This window comes from Sphaeramia orbicularis, chromosome 17 (assembly GCF_902148855.1).
Source record: "Sphaeramia orbicularis chromosome 17, fSphaOr1.1, whole genome shotgun sequence".
NCBI classification, from domain to species: Eukaryota; Metazoa; Chordata; class Actinopteri; order Kurtiformes; family Apogonidae; genus Sphaeramia; species Sphaeramia orbicularis.
Window position 1 is genome coordinate 40,281,286 of NC_043973.1, and position 20,243 is coordinate 40,301,528.

General features: G+C 35.9%; 1 protein-coding gene across 1 annotated transcript in view; it reads right to left on the reverse strand.

Annotated features, from left to right (window-relative positions):
• Positions 1-914: 914 nt before the first annotated feature.
• The window catches only part of LOC115437411 (probable G-protein coupled receptor 158), a 125,439-nt gene continuing 106,110 nt past the window's right edge, over positions 915-20,243 (reverse strand). The window contains exons 3-5 of the mRNA XM_030160635.1: positions 16,765-16,867; positions 5,835-6,046; positions 915-986 (exon numbers count right to left, since the gene is read on the reverse strand). Of these exons, the coding sequence (XP_030016495.1) occupies positions 915-986; positions 5,835-6,046; positions 16,765-16,867 (387 nt within the window). The remainder of the gene's footprint in view (positions 987-5,834; positions 6,047-16,764; positions 16,868-20,243) is intronic.

Here is a 20,243-nt window from a genome sequence, read left to right on the forward strand (position 1 = left end):
TTTCTATGACTAGTTAGAAATCTTTATCGATTGCAGATCCTTTTTTTTTTTTTTTAATTAATGCCCTGAAATGTGAATACAATCAGAAGTCTTTATGTACAGTACTGTACAGGAAGCACTTTTAGAGTAGTTTCTTTAGCAATTGTCTCTTAGAGTGTATATACTAACCTTTTTGTCAACCTGGTACTAACCCACTTTTGTGTTGTGTGTTGTATGTAAGCTGCTGAATACTTGAATTTCCCCCCGGGGATCAATAAAGTATCTATCTATCTATCTATCTATCTATCTATCTATCTAATCTATCTATCTATCTATCTATCTATCTATCTATCTATCATCTATCTATCTACTCTATCTATCTATCCATCCATCCATCCATCCATCCATCCATCCATCCATCATCCATCCATCCATCCATCACCATCCATCCATCATCCATCCATCATCCATCCATCCATCCATCCACCGGCGTCCCCTGTTTGAACATGCAAATGTTGAAAAAAAAATGCAAATGTTCTTGCTGGGATTCGAACATCGGCAGACTGTAGTGTTACTTATTATCCATCCACATGTACTTTTGGGGGTGTCATTGAATAAACTATGGACGAGTGAGGACATGTAGCTAGTCATGGTCTTCTCAAAAACTCACACAACGCAGCCATCTCCCTCAAAACGTCAGGGCATAGAGCGCAACACAATAATCTGTTTACATTCAGTCACTTCTCCTCATCTTCTATGTTGATTTATTTATTATTATTATCTGCACTTTGCTCTGTTGTCTATTTCCTCCTTACTCAAGGTGTGTTTTTAAATGTTTCTTTACTGTGTATTGCAGTTTCGCTCATCACACCATGTTGAATGACAGTAAAGAATCTTGAATCTTGAAATAAATATGTATGGTCGTGTCATGAAACTTACTGGAAGTAGAGTAGTAACGCTCCAAATAAGATGGCCTCCAGCAGAATAAGTCCTGATGTTCGGATGCTCTGTTTAAAGAGACAAGAGAGAAAAAAACAGAAACAGAAAACGCACTGATCAATCTATCAGTCAGTCACAAGGTTGAGACGTGTCTGCGTTCAAGGTGCTGAGAAACTACCAGGATTTCAAATGCAACATAGTGATCATCGTGTCAAAATGATGCAACTAATCTCTGCTGTTTTGATATATCACATGACAGAAGGAGGGTAATGGTTTTGGCCTTCACATTGCTTCACTGTTTGACATGTTTGTTTTAAGTGGTGTGAGGAGTTGTAGCTCCAACTCCTCAAGATTCACAACCAAAGTGCCAAATAAAAACACACACACCCTCTGTCAAAGCACATAGATCCAAGGCTGCTGTAAATTTATGTCTATTTTCTAATGTTTTTCCAAACCCGAAATAAAAATATGAGCACGAGCCAGCACCTTCCTAGGTTGAATTTCATTATCCACATGATATCATAGAAGGTTTTTTTTTATGTGTTATATGTAAATTTGAGGGGCTCCAGAGACATCTCTTGTGAAGTAAAGAAATGTGGGAGATTCAGAGGGAAAACACACGTCTATAAATAGCAAAGTCTTAAAAAAAAAAAAAAAAAACCTCAACTTAAGCCTGAGGATTGGCTGTAATTATCTTACATGAAGTCTTGTATTTACTTCACTTTTTTCATTAGTGAATTATAAGTCTTTGAGGACGTAATTGTGTATAAACCTGCAAGAAAAAGTAATAAAGGAAAACATAATCCCCTGGGCTGCCTTCAGTTTGGAAGGATGTAACATAAATGAACCTCAGTGAATTGTATGAAGTAAATATTGGTGGTTTTAATCATTCTTATAACATTATTACAGTAAAACCTTTAGACCTTTGTTTTTATTAAGATAATTATGAGGGATTTATTGGTAGAAGGTGCAGAGATGGGAAATATTTGGTAAGAGAGAAGAGGAAAAGGTACAAACTGAGAAACAGGTTGTACAAATAAAAGCATATAATAATAATAACAATAATAATAATAATAATAATAATAATAATAATAATAATAATAATAGATTTATATAGCACTTTTCTATTTACACATACTCAAAGCATGTACATTGGATATCTTTACCTTCCAAACCACAGAGGACACTTTCAATAGGATGATGGGTGGGTTTACGCCTCAAGATTTCTAATTTCCGATTTTAATGAATACAACTTGACCCACTCACCAAAATAAAATATTGTCATTGTACAAAACATATTTTTTTTCCAGTAAAGGAGCTTCTACTTTTCTTGTTTTAACTCTGTAGGCAGGGATGGTCACAGAGCCAAGTTTGCATAATTTTTTTCAGTTTGGAAAAAACGTCAAAGTTAGGAAGAGGTTACAGTTTGGTTTAATATTACTCCGTACACTGTGAGTCATTTATTGCATATTTTTCCATTCTGTATAGTCCTATTGTCCTCCTGTCAGACCATGATCGTATGTGGATAAAAACTTGGTAGAGGGGTCAGTCCGTCTCAGTTCACCCAATGAGTTAACCCCCCACCTCCTCTGATTCTGATTACATTGGTGCATGTGTAATTCATAGCCAGAAAAGCCCAAAATTCACAGTTTTTAAGATTGTGGCCAATAGACTCTATGCACAACCCCACTACTTCCTGAAATTCAGGTGGATCCTTTATTTCCTGTTTTTCATTATTGGACACACTGATTAATCCAGGTGTGTCTAATTAATTAGTTGTCACAATAAGAAGTAACAGACACACCTGGATTAATCAGTGTGTCCCAATAATGAAAGGACAGGAAATAAAGGACCCGCCTGAAGTTCAGGAAGTAGTGCGGTTGTGCATAGAGTCAATCTGATTTTTTCACTTTTTCATAACAAATCTGGGGCAACCTCATTTCAAATTACTGTAACTTAGCAACCACTGGTCCAATTCTAAAAAGCAAGATATTTCTGTAAAGGGTAGACCATACAAAATCTAAATCTAGCATTCGTTTGTACATTTGGGTACTTTTGAGTTGGATGACCTTTTGATTTTTTATTTTGACCTGGAAATTTACACTATGGGACACAACTGACCTCTTTGACACCATTATGAAAAAATGTAGCCCTATGCGTCAACTACAAAATATAAAAAAAACTGGAGGGGTTTGAAATTTTTGACATTTGAAATTTAGCTGTCACTGCCTTTTTTGCAAAAAAAAAAAAAAAATTGGGAAAAAGAAATTGCCATATCTCGAAAACTGTTGGTCTGATAAAGTTAAATTTGAAATTTTGGCTTTCCTGGCCATGAATTCCCTGTCTACCAAATTAATAAAGAAATGGAGTGGGTGAGGTTTTAAAAATGCCATTTTATTAGGTGATCTGAGATGGACTGAGCCAGAAATAGATATGTGTATGTATATATATTATATTATTATATTTATATTTAGAGTCTGGTTTCGACCAGCTCGATATGTTAAGTGTCATGAGAAAAACTTTTGTTATGATTTGGTGCTATATAAATAAAATTTGATTGATTGATTGATTGATATATGAATATCGCCTATTTTTGGGTTCGTCACATTACTGGCCACTTTATTAGGTACACCTTTCTAAATCAAATCAAATCAAATTTTACTTGTATAGCACCAAATCATAGCAAAACTCATCTCATGACACCTTACATATAGAGCCGGTTGGAACCAGACGCTCAAGCGCTTGGTGTACCTAATAAAGTGGCCAGTGAGTGAATGTGTTTCTGCTGTAGCTGATCTGTTTCGAGGTTCAACAAGTCATGAATTCACAGCTGCTCTTCTGTGCACCTCCATTGTAACCAGGGGTTATTTGAGTTAGTGTTGTCTTTCTATCAGTTTCAAACACTGTCTCCATTCTCTTATAACCTCTGGCTTCAAAACCTGCTCTTTCTCAAACCCTTTCTCTCTAAGTAAACAGAACTTAAACATACATCATTTTAACGCCACTGTTTTCTGCCGTTTCTATTAATTGTACTTAGCTTTCATAATCTGACAGTTACATTATTGGTTTTGTATTTATTACTTTATTTGACAGGGCAGTACTCATTAAACCAACATAAACACAAGAAACTGTAAATGAGACAGAGTTATCCAGCAGAGCTAATTTTTTATCTGTTGTTTCTGACCAGATGTTAAAAAGCAGCTTATATAATATCACCAATAATCCAAAACTTTAAGAAAACAGTGGAAGAAATACCCTAAAATTGCAATACAATTAATAGGTGCCAATCCATACCCATATATAACAGCTCTAATAATAAATAATTTAATAAAAATGCAATATTGAAGGCAGGTACAATTATGTTCATTGTTTGCGTTTGGCTACAAACTTCCGCTGACGAGTTACAGAATCATAGGTGTTTATTTCCCTGATGGATAGTGAGAGTAAATTCCATTCTTTGGATGATGTTATAAAAAGTGGATCAGCTAAAAGCACTTCTTATTCTAGATATGTATGTTTGGTTTTGCCTCAGCAGTTTGTCTTGACCACATACACTGATATTTACACTGAAGTGCAGTTTTAACAGATGTACCTAATTAAGTGGCCAGTGAGTGTACATAAAGTGGTGGAATAAGTTTTTGGACACCCCATGCATTTGTGATACATTGCTTTCTGAATCACTCTTAAATCATTAAACTCTGCCAAGTATTGTTGCATTCTCCAAACCCACATGCTCCCTCGAAGGTCAAAACTGGATGTTTCAGCAAGATAATGGAACACATCCAGGGCCTGACATGTTGAAACTGTGAAAAATTTAATTTTGTTATTTTTTTCTTGTTAACAATAAAGGAAAAAGACATGATGCAACACTTACATTTGGAGAAAACCAAATTTTCACTAAAAGATAATGTAAAGTTATTTTATTCAATTTGGCATCCTTTTGTAATAATATATAATAATGGATTGGATTTATATAGCGCCTTTCTAGACACCCCAAAGCGCTTTACATTATTGACCCATTATTCATTCGCTCTCACATTCTCCCTCTGGTGGTGGTAAACTACATCTGTAGCCACAGCTGCCCTGGGGCAGACTGACAGAAGCGTGGCTGCCATTTTGGCGCCTACACCACCACTCATACACCAGTGTGGGTGGCATTGGAGGCAAGGAGAGTGAAGTGTCTTGCCCAAGGACACAACGGACTTGACTAGGACAGAGCAGGATTCAAACCGCCAACCCTTCGGTTATTGGACGACCCACTCTACCAACTGAGCCATGGCCGCCCACATTTGTAGATTACTTTAATATTAAGTAAGTAGGCAGAACCCCCCCCACACCCCTTTTTTTTTTTTTAAATGTGTGTGTACATGTGAGTGCAGATATAGTGTTCTTCTTGTTCTGATATCACATATATTGGATGCTATATATGACGTTTTTTTATATTGTCATCGTTCTAATTTCAATAAAAAGAGTTTTTTAAAAAAATTACAGAAAAGTAATTAAAATACACAAAAATACACAAAAGTAATTAAGTCTTGTTATGTCCTCCAATAAGACACTAAGGTTGAAATTTTGAATTTCTGATTATTTCTGAGTGAACTATAAAAGGTTAAGGGTGTCTGAAAACTCTTTTTTTATATTGTATTAGCATCATATACCTGAGCTTTTTATACTTTTTACATCCTGGTGTAATTAAAGTATAAATGCAGGTCTCAACATGAATTACACTTCACCACAATGATACAGTCACTCAAGAATTTGCCTGAAAGCTGAATTTTGGTAAAAGAAAAAATAAATTATTAGCAGCTTGAAAAGAACTGATTCACTTATTTGTAGAGACAGTGTTTTATTGTGATAATCGTGTTCAAAATTGGTGTTAGTTACAGTTTCTGCTGTTCCTCTGACCTCCTCCTCACCTTTTTCCTCCTGAAGTGGTAGACCACCACCATACTGGCCAGGTCCAGCACCATGCACAGACCCTGGAAGGAGGCCACGGCGAGTCGCAGGGCGCCGTCCTCCTGCACCAGACAGGGAGTGTCATCACGACAGTACGGGCAGCCTTCACGACACGGCAGGCACTTACTGGACACGTCAGAGGACTCGTCTCTGTGAGAACCCGACTCCTTACCTACACAGAACAGAGAAGGAATCCAACAAAATACTGTTACAGAAATGTACTGTATTACTTCCTCTTGTTATAAATTATTGATACACTGGCACTGAATATATTTTATTATAACTGATGTGCACATGGGAGTCCACAGTGTGTTTGTTACAAAAGCACCAAGTTACACACTTTGTTTCATTCTGTCAAATTCTGTGAAACTGACAACACAGTGCAGTCAATAAATAAACAATTCCTGCTCCTTTTTTGTGGTTTATTGCATTTTTTCCTCTTTGGTTACACAGACATTATCACACTGTAGATAAAAATGTCCCAAATCTGACTTTTTTTTTGTTGATCGATTGTTTATTTCAAATATCAACATTTAAAACCAATACAATGAGAAAAATCAAAAGAAAAAAGAAAACAAATTCAAAAAGGAGCGAGATGAAGTTCAACTTATATACTCCCGCCCCCCTTACCCTATCTTTTTACTGACCATAAATTCCCATGTCAGCTCCTATAAGTAACCTTAACAAATCTTATACATATCAAAATAAATTCTGAATAAGTCTGCAACAAACATAAAAATGGAATTTCATAACACTATTACACATCAACATGAAACTCTGTCCACCTCATTATGGAATTATACATCAAAATTAAACTCTGTCCATCTCATTATGGAATTACACATCAAAATGAAACTCTGTCCATTTTGTAGCAGTAATACACATACCAAAATTAAACTCTGTCCTTTTAATTTCCGAATTCCACATCAAAATAAACTCTGTCCATGTCATTATGGATTACACATCAAAATGAAACTCTGTCCATCTCATTATGGAATTACACACCAAAATTAAACTCTGTCCATTTTGTAGCAGTAATACACATATCAAAATTAAACTCTGTCCTTTTAATTTCTGAATTCCACATCAAAATAAACTCTGTCCATCTCATTATGGATTACACATCAAAATGAAACTCTGTCCATTTTCTAGCAGTAATACACATATCCAAATTAAACTCTGTCCATTTCATTTTGGAATTACACATCAAAATTAAACTCTGTCCATTTCCTCTCTGAATTACACATCAAAATTAAACTCTGTCCATTCCATTTTGGAATTACACATCAAAATTAAACTCTGTTCATTTCCTCTCTGAATTACACCTCAAAATTGAACTCTGTCCATTTCATTTTAGAATTACACATGGAAATTCAACTCCATCCATTTCTTTATGAAATTAGACATCAGAATCAAACTCTGTCCATTTTATTATGGAATTACACATCAAAATTCAACTCTGTCCATTTAATTACTGAATTACACATCAAAAGTAAACTCTGTCCATTTTGTAGCAGTAATACACTTATCAAAGTAAACTTTTTGCCCACATGGGACCCATATCAGATTTTTTTTATGACAGTCTGAACAGCAATAATCTGATTTTGTCCATTCAGACCCACACCGTTTTCATACATGGTCCTAAACTGGATACATATGTGATGCTTTGCAACGCCACTGAATGGTCACGTTGCAAACACATTGTATATCAGCACTGGCATGCTGGTGTTTTGCCATGAAAAAAATAAATAAAATAAAAATGCAACAATCTCAAGTTGTACAAAAGTCTGTATTTTTTCAGTCTAATCATCTCAACTTGAGCCATCAAGCCAAAAACATGGGTGCTTGTGTATTGAGTTAGTCTGATTATCGTCCTAAATACACAAAGCTCATGCACACATTTATGAAGCAGTTTAAGTGCTCTACTGAACCCCTTGTCAACAGATAAGACAGTCTTTTGAAAATATCTTCAACTAATCACAATCAGAACACAGGTCTAATTTATTGTAGTGTTTGCAAAGATAATCTAAGTAATTAATTTGTATTTGTTGTCACACACTGACTTCTTATTAAATGCTCAGTTAATCAATTGGATAGAGTAGGAATCATCAATCCAGTAAATCACAAAGCCGTGGGAGATAATTACAAGAATACAGGCTTTAATTAGGCAGATGAAGCGATGATGAATGAGGGGAGGATAAAATATTTTGACACCGATATCTTCATTACTTCAGTCTGCATAATTGTGGTTTTCTAAGCATGTAGTGCATTTGTATTAAACCTGCACTTAAATTATTTTTCCAACAGCTTTCACATTTATCTGGACTAAATATGTGCAGCATGTGGCACAGTGGTCATTTGCATATAAAGAATCCTGCACTGCCAAACATGTCCGTACTGGTTGGATTTTTGAGTGAATCTGTAGTCGGCGTCCTCCATTTTCACCCCCCAGACTCTCTGCAGCTTGTCTCGAAAATCATGCTTGATAAGCATGTAATTCCTCTGTAAGTCCCTGAGCTCATACAGTATGCAAGCGCTGCACTGAAGCACGTCACCGGAGCATTATTACAAGGAAATGTGCTGAGAGGGCTGCAGTTACACAAGTTGAATTTGAATTGTTTTATTAATTTCTTGACTCATTAATCAAGTGATGAGTCAGTTTGAGATTGACTAAAAAAAAAAAAAAAACTCACACAAATTGTACTTTTAATTTTCCACTTAAAATCACCATGTGTCAGAGTGAAAAAACTGTGCAGATACCATTTTATACAAATAATTTATAACCTTCGCCGACAAGGTTTTGTGATCACTTGGGTTTTCTGTCAGCTTGATTGCATGAAAACTACTGAACCAGTTTTCGTGAAACCCGGTGTCTCGGCTGGTTCTTTGTTCTTTTCTTTTAGATCTTGTAACTTGGTTTTCCTTATTGGGCTCTGCTGTGACTCAGGCTCATTATCAAAAAAAAAAAAAAAACCTTCAGAGCAAAAGCACTGCAGTCACAGTTATATAGTTGAATGTGCTGATTTGTTTTCTTTTTCACAAAAATGACAAACAATGTGTGGTCCAAGACCTTCCTAATTTTCTCTAATACACCTGTTGTTGAGTCACAGAGATGTAGATCTGATCTGAAGAAGAAAATGAAGAGGAGGGGGAGAAAGAAGAAGAAGATGATAATGATGAAGAAGATGAAGAAGAAGAAGATGATGATAATGATGAAGAAGAGGAAGATGAAGAAGAAGAAGAAGATGATGAGGAGGAGGAGGAAAACAAAGAAGAAGAAGTAGGTGGAAGATGAAGAAGATGAAGAGGAAGATAATGAAGATGAAGAGATGGAAAAAGAGGAAGAAGAGGAAGATGGATAACATGAAGAGAAAGAAGAGGAGAAAGAGGAAGAAGATGAAGAAGAGGAAGAAGACGAAGATGATGAAGAAGAAGATGATGAAGAAGAAGGCAGAAGATGAAGAAGACATGGAGAAAAAGAAGAAGAGGAAGATGAAGAAGAGAAGAGGAAGAAGAGGAGGAAGAGGAAGAAAGAACAAGATGAAGAGGAAGACAGCGGAAGATGAAGAAGAACATGAAGAAGAAGAAGAGGAAGAAGAACAAGATGAAGAGAAAGAAGAAGACGATGATGATGATGAAGAAGAAGAAGATGATGAAGAAGAAAGCGGAAGATGAAGAAGAGGAAGATGAAGATGAGGAGGAGGAAAATGAAGAAGAAGAAGAAGAAGATGAAGAAGAAGGCGGAAGATGAAGAAGTTGAAGAGGAAGAGGAAGAAGAGGAAGAGGAAGAAGAAGAAGAGGAAGCTGATGAAGATGAAGAGATGGAAGAAGAGGAAGAAGAGGAAGATGGAGAACATGAAGAGAAAGAAGAGGAGGAAGAGGAAGAAGATGAAGAGGAAGAAGACAACGATAATGAAGAAGAAGAAGATGAAGAAGAAGGAGGAAAATGAAGAAGAACATGAAGAAGAAGAAGAAGAAGAGGAAGAAGATGAAGAGGAAGAAGAGGAGGAAAAGGAAGAAGAACAAGATGAAGAGGAAGACAGCGGAAGATGAAGAACATGAAGAAGAAGAAGAGGAAGAAGAACAAGATGAAGAGAAAGAAGAAGACGATGATGATGATGAAGAAGAAGAAGATGATGAAGAAGAAAGCGGAAGATGAAGAAGAAGAGGAAGATGAAGATGAGGAGGAGGAAAATGAAGAAGAAGAAGAGGAAGAAGAAGGCGGAAGATGAAGAAGTTGAAGAGGAAGAAGAGGAAGAGGAAGAAGAAGAAGAGGAAGCTGATGAAGATGAAGAGATGGAAGAAGAGGAAGAAGAGGAAGATGGAGAACATGAAAGAGAAAGAAGAGGAGGAAGAGGAAGAAGATGAAGAGGAGGAAGAAGATGAAGAGGAAGAAGACAAAGATAATGAAGAACAAGATGATGAAGAAGAAGGAGGAAAATGAAGAAGAACATGAAGAAGAAGAAGAAGAGGAAGAAGATGAAGAGGAAGAAGAGGAGGAAAAGGAAGAAGAACAAGATGAAGAAGAGACGGCGGAAGATGAAGAAGAACATGAAGAAGATGACCGAAGAAGAAGAACAAGAACAAGACGAAGAGAAAAGAAGAAGACGATGATGATCATGATGATGAAGAAGAAAGCGGAAGATGAAGAAGACATGAAGAAGATGATGAACATGAAGAGGAAGAAGAGGAGAAAAGGAAGAAGAGGAAGTGATGAAGATATAGAATAAGAAGAAGATGAAGAAGAGGAGGAAGAGGACGATGAGAAAGATGAAAAGGCAGAAGAAGAATCTGTATTTGTCAGTGCCTAGTCTATATATGTTACTTCTATATTTAACCCATTCTATTTAAACCGCTCTGTAGACGATCTGTTTTAATATATGGAAAACCTTAGATGTCAAACTTCGTAGAAATATTGAGCAGAAACATTAAAAATGTGCATAGAACACTCATTTTGGAGATGTACAGGATGACGAACTGTGGTTTCAAACTAGATCTTGACACTTTCATCTGCCAGCTGTAAATAAACTGTGAGTAAAATAAATACAAAAGTATTTTTTTGAGTTATGCAGAAGGTTGTAATACCAAAGATGGCCACTAGAGGTTCTCTCTGGATCAGTTTTTATTTCAGGGCTTTTTTCAGCCTCATTTCTTTGTTTTATTTGGAACCTCTAATAACTGATCTGATCCATTATTAAATTCCTCCTCCATTAATCACATCTCTGAGTTTTGATTGACAGGTCTGTGTGACACCTCACTCACCTGTCAAGTCTGACTGACTGCTTTTGATTCGATAAAACACATTTATCCCTGAGAGACAGCTCCACTGTAGTGTGGTTAAAAGGAAGTTTACCATTTTACAGAGTCAGTAAACTAGGACTTAGCATTAGCTCATAGTTCTGCCCCTTTTGTCCAAATATGGTCACTTCCTTCTATATAAAGCCAACATGGCCACAGCCAAATCACAAACTGCTGGTTTCAGAACAGTAGTTTAGAAACAAATGACAGTTCCTCTATTCTATATTTATTTTATTTTATTTTATTTTATTTTATTTTATTTTATTTTATTTTATTTTATTTTTTAGTCTATGGTAGGACCTAATAAAGTTTAGACTCCTCGTGGATATTTCTTAAGGATTTCTTCCTGTTAAGTCTTGTTTCATTGATTTACTTACCTATTCAATATATCAAAATAAAAAAAATAAAAAGAATATCTCACAAACCACATTCATGAATCCAAGAGAAAAGGATTAAATTTTAAAAATAAAAAATACACTGTTCTTGTTGTTGTTGGCTACTAATGGATTTATCATTGCTTAGACGTTCAGTTCAGCATATCCGCTTTCTAATGAAGTCAAAAAATGTTTAATTTTATGCCAAATATATTTTCAGTGTCAAAAATGTGGGTGAGTATGTATTTAATCAACTATAAGGTCTTCCCTGCTCCAAACAAACATAATAATATCAACCTTTAAACATCTTCTATCCATCGAATTCGACAAATTAGACCTGTGTTGCCATAGTAACGATCAAATACAACCAACAAAAACGAGGAAAACATAGGTGATAATTAGTGTTTGGTTTGTGTGCATAATAATGAATAATTTACAAACTGGTATTCATGCTTTAACTTTGCACAGAAAACACCAGGATAAACACAACAGCAGCAGAAGCCTCACAGATCAGCAGGCGCTGAAAAAAAAAAAAAAAAAATAGCTGTGCAATCAAAACTTCTCTTGAAAATCACACCTCACGGAGGGAGCTGGAGGTGCTGCATCTTAAACTGAAAGGTGTGGAATTACTATGAACATGTGCAAACACTGCATGTCTTAATCTGTGTATGTAACAACACCTCCAGATGGGTTTGTCTCTCACTTTGATTTCCTTCCTTCCATCATTTTTATATTCATTTTAATCATCATCTGACCCTGAATAATACATCAACTGAAGTAAAAAGTTATGTAAAGGCTTTGGTTTCATGAACAAAATCTGTATAAAGGTTATTAAAGCAAATTATTTAAAGCAGCGATGTCAAACTCGTTTTAGTTCAGGGGCCGCATTCAGCCAAATATGATCTGGACCGGACAAATAAAATAATAACTGTGAAAAAAATTAAAGTACAAGTTACATTATCTACAAAGTTTCCTTAAAAATGTGAATAACTTGAACTTAAAATGTCTTCAGAAAAATAAGTACAATTTTAACAATATTCTGCTATCATTTACACATGTGCATTACAACATACAGATCACAGTGGATCCACAAATACACAAAACATTTAATAACAGAGAGAATATTGTCAAAATTGCACTCATCTTTCTTAAGACATTTCATGTTTGTCATATTTGTTGAGGTTATTCACATGTTTTGTGAATGGATGTTTTTAAATGCAAATACTTTCATATAATTGCACTTTTTTTTTTTTTTTTTACACTAAAACAAAGAGAAAAAAATTGGGGTTGTCATTATTTTAGGTTATTATGAGAGTATTTTACTGGTCTGACCCACTTTAGATGGAATTAGTCTGTACAGACCCCTGATTTTGACACCAATGATGAATATCTTCAGTGTAATTTTTGCCTTTCATAAATTCATCCCACAGGCTGGATTGAACCCTTTTAATGGGTCAGTTTTGGCTCACAGGCTGTATGTTTGACACTTACAATTTAAAGGGGTCATATTTTGCTAAACCCACTTTTATTAGTCTTTGGTTCATTTATTTGTTTATTTGGACCCTAATAGTTCAAAAAGTTTGAATTTGAACCCTCCAGGTGCTGCAAAGCTATCTTTATAATCATTTCGGCAAAAATCAAGTGGATTTCTACAACCCGTTATAATTCCTTCCTAATTTTTTACGTTTTATAAGTAGTTACGTCTTGACATTTGCACATATAAGTTCAAGACTTCGGACAAACGTTTCTCCGAGTACGACATAATTGTTTATCAGCAGCAGCGGTTGTAGTAAAAACGGAAAATATGCCCAAATTTCGAGCCAATTACCTAAAATGTACAGTTGTTTGTATTAACGAACACAAGTGGTTGAACAGGACAAAAAGCACAGTCAACAACCTGGACGGGGTGGGGTGTGAAGTGGCTCATTTGCATTTAAAGGGCCAGCGCTCAAAACCACCTTTCTGGTGTCATTACTCAGAAATAGGGTTGAAGATGGACCTGTGGAGTTGAATTAATGAAGAATTCAGACCCAAGCAGAGCATTTACAGTTTATGTAGACCACAGAGAAATGTTTTAAAATGTAGAATTCCATTTAAAAAAGCAAAATATCACTCCTTTAAGGGTTTTCTATGTAGGACTGATTTTCCAAAGCAGAAGGAAGTCAGGTGCCAGAACACACTTAGAAAACAAAAACCACCAATGAATCAACTCTATGTATCCACAAAGTATAAAGCTCATAGTTTACAACAGTGGTTCCCAACCTTTTCTGGCTCCTGACCCCATTTTAACATCACAAATTTCTGGCGGCCCCAGACATTCAAAACAGAGACTTTTTTTTCTGGTAAAATTAATTTGTTTTTAATCATGTAATAGTTTGCTATACTATGTGGCAAATAAGCATTAATTTTAGACTAAATTTAATCTATATAATGTATATTACTATGGACGGAGGCAGAAAAGGCAGGTGTAGCTTACTGCACAAAGTGAGAATTTTATTTCCCTTGGTCAGGACATGTACAGTCAGTCCAGCTTGGATTTACAAGGCTGACAATTAATACTGAACAAACAAGAACTCAAACTATGAATTATGAAAGAGCTGCAGCATCTGAAACCGACCACAATGAACATTTGACAGATAAACAGAACCACAGTGCTGCAGTTTCAGCTTCACAGTTTGTCATGTCTTTTATGGATTGGGATTGTCTCTGTCATCTCACCATATATTTTTTATTAGTAAATTGTTTTTTTTTTTTTTTAATCAATTACTAGAAATTCCAAGCGACCCCATTTGAATTCCAGGCAACCCCATGTGGAGTCCTGACCCCAAGGTAGAAAAACACAGATATATACACATGTGCATTATGGTATCATCAGGTTTTCTTCTTCATCCTAAAACTCGTACGATTTTGTAGAACTGAAAACACAGAGAAGGAATAGATGCAGCGCCTCATGTCATCTCAGACCACTTGAATTACAATAAGTTGAACTATAATTATGGAAATTTGGCCCAGAGAAGCTTAAAAACTATCAAGCACTGCAGCTTTAATAGAGACTCAAAATTACCAGTAAAAATGTGAAGGATCACAAGCAAAATGTAACGCGTGACAATGAGAGTGGATGGAATGTTTCATGAGATTCTTCTGCACATTTCCAGACACTTCACTTGTTCTGGTGTCGGACCGTGTTTCTCTCTCCTTTGGTATCTGCCCTTTTGGCCTGTTGCTAAGGAAATATGCAAAAACGCCTTCCACTCTGGTTTGTTTTCATGGATGCATGAGGAACATATTCTAGAGACGGAGTTGTTTCACTACAGGCCTCATCACGCTGCATTACAATAAAGCTCCAGCTTAGCATATCATCCCCCTTGGGGTGCTGTATTGTTAGAGTCAGGGATGAAACCACCGCAGTTGCCTGATTATCCTGCTCATCAGGGCCAGGCTCTTTGCCTGAGGACACTGCAGGGCTTTCAGTCAAGGTGTCAGAAGGCAGGCATTTAAATCCAAAGCACAAGCATGAAGGTAAAGTTAAGGATATACTTGAAGGCAAAGGACGTCAGTGCAGAGTGGATCCACAGTTGTGCGCCCACTCACAGTCTTATTAGCAATTTAATGTGTCGGGATTAAAGTTTAAATAAAATATAGCCAAAGTGATGGTGATTTACACCTCCTTCAGAAAATGAAACCGGGTAAATGAGGTTTAGTCTGACCTGTGAGATATAACACCTGCCATTAAGGGACTCATTCCAAACAATAATAAAAGCCAGAAATTGCAGATTAATTGGTTGAGAAATAAATGAGGCTGACATTTTGGCATTTGGAGATAATCGGATGAGATCAGCTGATTACTTTCATGACACGGACCAACGATTATGTAACGAGATCTGAAAACAAAGAAGGAACGTAGACACAACGGCAGTGCAGACAGTCTGACCAGTGTGTCCTGTGGAAGGATGTTAACGCCACATTTATAATTTATAATAAGCACTTTATGAAATAGATCTACTAAACAAACAGAGACAATGTAAACACAATAGTATGAGTAAGCATAAATAAATGTTTGAGGTCAACAGGTTTGTGTCCCATTTACCCTTTTTTATACAACTGCTGTAATTTTACATTATCTTGTTTTTTGGACTATATTTATGCATGTACACTTTCTTTCTTGCACTTTATTCTGTTGTTGCTTTGACCATTGAATTTCCCCGTTGTGGGATCAGTAAAGTGTAATCTAATCTAATCTAATCTAATCTAATCTTTGTGCTGAATGGAAAAGATCACTCCCTACTTGTTCATAGTTTTTTCCCTCTGTTTTTCTTTTATTTGGTTATTTGACATAAAACAAAAATATTATTCTGACATTTAGAGCAGACAACAAATGTATGCTATATGTACATGTGATGAACTGAATGGGAATGTCTGGTACTGAATGTCAATTAAAAAAATTATGTATATAAAAAAAAAATCTAATCCAATCTAATCTAATCTAATCTAATCTAATCTAATCTTTGTGCCGAGTGGAAAAGATCACTCCCTACTTGTTCATGGTTTATTTTCCCCCTTTTTTCTTTCTTTTATTTGGTTATTTGACATAAAACAAAAATATTATCCTGACATTTAGAGCAGACAACAAATGTATGCTATATGTACATGTGATGAACTGAATGGGAATGTCTGGTACTGAATGTCAATTAAAAATAAATTACATATTTAAAAAAAAATCTAATCTAATCTATTCTAACCTAACCTAACCTAACCTAACCTAACATAACATAACATAATATAATATAATATAATATAATATAATATAATATATAATTACATTTTATTCAGAAACTGTTACAAATATCTTTAAACTCATGCATTTATTTTAATTCCACCAAGACATTTGATCTGTCAACAAAGCAGATTTCTAATCCACAAGCTCGTGGAACAGAAAACACCTGTGGCTCCCACTAGAGCTCTGAACACAAACGTAGTAAACATTTCCACAAACAGAACCGTCAGAATACTTCGACTGAAGCTTCAGGTTTCATAACCCCACTGCCCCAGGACACCGGTTCAAAGCAGTAACAGCATTTCAAACAAACTGTGTCTGTCACTGGAAAAACAAACTGCTTTTCATTAAATCCCAAAAGCTGGCTTTTAAAAGATTCAAAGTTTTCATCTGACAGCAAACTGCAATATGCATTTCTGTATCACGATGGGATTTGTAACCTACTTTTAAAGCCGTTGAGCGCCACTCGACTTGGATGGTAGAATCCTCTCCTGCACTGACACTTGTACTTGTCCAACACGAAGCCATGGCCAACGATGGGAGTGCACTGGGAAAGAGAGAGAGAAGGAAAGCCAAAACGTTTATTCAGCTCCTCTGGTTATAAAGATTACACATACGAGTGCAGGCAGCCTCATCAGTGTGTCCTATGGAAGGATGTTAACACCACATTTATAATTTACAAGAAGTACTTTTTAGAATCAGTCTGCAAACAGAGACAATGCAAACAATAGTGTAAATAAATGATTAAGCTCAACAGTTTTGTGTCACATTTGTTGGATGTCAAACTCATTTTAATTTAGCCCAATTTGATCTCGAACAGCCTGGACCAGTAAAATAATAGCACAATAACCAATAAATAATGAAACATTAGTGCAATTTTAAAACATAAAAACACTGGGCTACTTTTGTGTCAGTTCCTAAATTAATTATTTTTGGCATTTCTTAATGAGTAATTCTAATATTATGCTCTGTATTTTGTATTTTTAAGTGAAAACCACCTACTTTCCTGTATTTAATGCACTGATTATGTAGATGTCTGTGACAGTTCAGATTACATTTGACGGTTATTATACCAAAAACAGAGAAAACTTAAAAAAATAAAATAAAATAAAAGTGACTTTTTCAGTAAAATATATCATTAATTGAACATAAACCCAGTGTCTCCGTCCACTGTCATTGATCCAGCTCCATGGGTTGTACTGGTGAATCAATGTTGTAGAAGATGATGGTGTTTCCATGTTCACTACGGAGCCTCTGAACGTCCAAATGGGTCATATCTGATGACCATGAAAAGATGAAAAACTGTATTTTACACCAATAATTTGCATATATTGATAAGATTAGTTGATCAACAGGTATTAAACAGTTTAGATCAGTAGATGGTTTTGGTCATTTTGGGTTTTTATGAGTTACCAATATTGTGGTTCCATTTAACATTCATATATGTGCATTACAGATCAAGATGGATCTACAAAGGCACAAAACATTCAGTAACAGGCATAATATGGTTAAAATTGTGCTTATTTTGCTTAAAGGAGTGATATTTTGCCTTTTTTAAATGGAATTATGCATTTTCAAACGTTTCCCTGTGGTCTACATAAACTGTAAATGCTCTGTTTGGGTCTGAATTCATCATTAATTCAACTCCACAGGTCCATCTTCAACCCTATTTCTGAGTAATGACACCAGAAAGGTCATTTTGAGCGCTGGTCCTTTAAAGGCAAATGAGCTACTTTCATGCCCCGCCCCCTCCAGGTTGTTGACCGTGCTTTCTGTCCCGTTCAGCCACTTGTGTTTGTTAATACAACCAACAATTGAATATTTTAGGTAACTGGCTTGAAGTTTGGACATATTTTCAGTTTTTACTAAAACCGCTGGTGATGATAAACAATTATGGCATACTCGGAGAAATGTTCGTTGGAAGTCTTGATCTTATTTGTGCAAATGTCGTGATGTAACTAGTTTTAAAACATAATAAATCAAGAAGGAATTGAAAGGGGTTTTAGAAATCCACTCAGTTTTTGCCAAAATGAATATAACGATAGCTTTACAGCACCTGGAGGGTTCAAATTCAAACTATGAACTATTAGGGTCCAAATACACAAATAAATAAACCAAAGACTAATCAAACTGGGTTTAGCAAAATAAGACATTTCAGATTGTACATGGTTGTTCAAGTGATTCACTGTTTTTGTGAAAGGATAGTTTATAAATGTAAAGATTTTCATTTAATTTTAGTTTTTTTACAGTAAAACAATGAGAAACATTGGGAATTGTCATTATTTATAGGTTATTCATTCATTCATTCTTCCATTTTCTGAACCCGCTTTATCCTCACTAGGGTCACGGGGGTCGCTTGGAGCCTATCCCAGCTACATAGGGGCGAAGGCGGGGTACACCCTGGATAAGTTGCCAGTTCATCTCAGGGCTGAACATATAGAGACAAACAGTCACTCTCACATTCACACCTATGGGCGTTCTAGATTAACCAATTAACCTATTAGTGCATGTCTTTGGATTGTGGGAGGAAGCCGGAGTACCCGGAGAGAACCCACGCAGACACGGGGAGAACATGCAGACTCCACACAGAAAGGTCCCACCCCCCGTCGACTGGTGTTGGAATCGCACCCAGGACCTTCTTGCTGTGAGGCACGAGTGCTAACCACTGCGCCACCGTGTCGCCCTTTATAGGTTATTATGACATTATTTTACTGGTCCGACCCACTTGAGATCATACTGGGCTGTATGTGGCCCCTATAACACCAAATGTATCATATTTGATACATAAGTTTTGAAGCCCTCTACATTATCAGAGTGATTTTTTTTTTCTTGAAACACCTGATGTATACAATAATATACATGCAATACATGGATAATCCCCCAGGGGGGAGGAATTCATTCACCAGAGGCCTTTCCAGTAACACTACAAGATGGTAATTCCTTTTCAAAATTGGCAAAGTTGTGTCTCCTTCCTAATTAATGACACATTTGTTAGACATGTTTGTGTTATATTATGTTTTTGTTTGTTCAAAAATAATAATACTTGGACATTGAGACCCGATGTATCAAATATGGTACAAAATTGAAACTCATACATGGAAATTGATATTTGGAAAAAATAATGTTTTGGTCGTTGAGAAGGAACAATAAAGGCTCCAGTGTCAAAGAACTGGAATTTTCTGTCACTGATTTAATGGTTCAGGCTTTACAGGGTTAAAATGAGTTTGACACCCATTACCGTTAATATCTTCAGTGTGATTTTTGCATTTCACATATTCATCCTACAGGCCAGATTGAACCCTTTGGCAGGCAGGTTTTGGCACATGGGCTGTATGTTTGACTCTGTATTAGTCATTTTATACCATTTCATTGTAATGGAATAGCCAAAACATTAGATGTTAGCATTAACACAGGGGGAATGAAAGATTACACATATCACAGGATGTAGGTGCACGAGGCCAAAAGTAAGAAGCTAAAGATGCAATTAAGAGAATGTGATATGGGAGTAATCCAATGGGAAGGAGGAGGATGAATGATGAAGGTGATGATTCAGCCAACACACTGTTTGTGCTGCTTGAATGTAAAAGCTGGTGGGAGTAAAAAGATGATTTCTTACTGGTATTTTGGATTTTTAGAAAATATCAGGGGACACATAACCAACAAAACCTGTCAGAAAAATGTAAACAACATAATTACATTTTCTTCTACACTGTTGAATATTTTGGGGAAAAAAAAATTGCTTTAATTCACTGTTACCGCAGTGATACTAGTTAAGATATAAAGCAGACAGGATCTCAGAGGAGGTGCAGCGCTGAAATAAATTCATCAATAAATAATTTGGAGAACATTTGGAGAATTTGAAAATTAGTCCCGGCAATTACAACAGATACAAACTGAATAAGTGGTTTGAGAGTGGGCTGCTC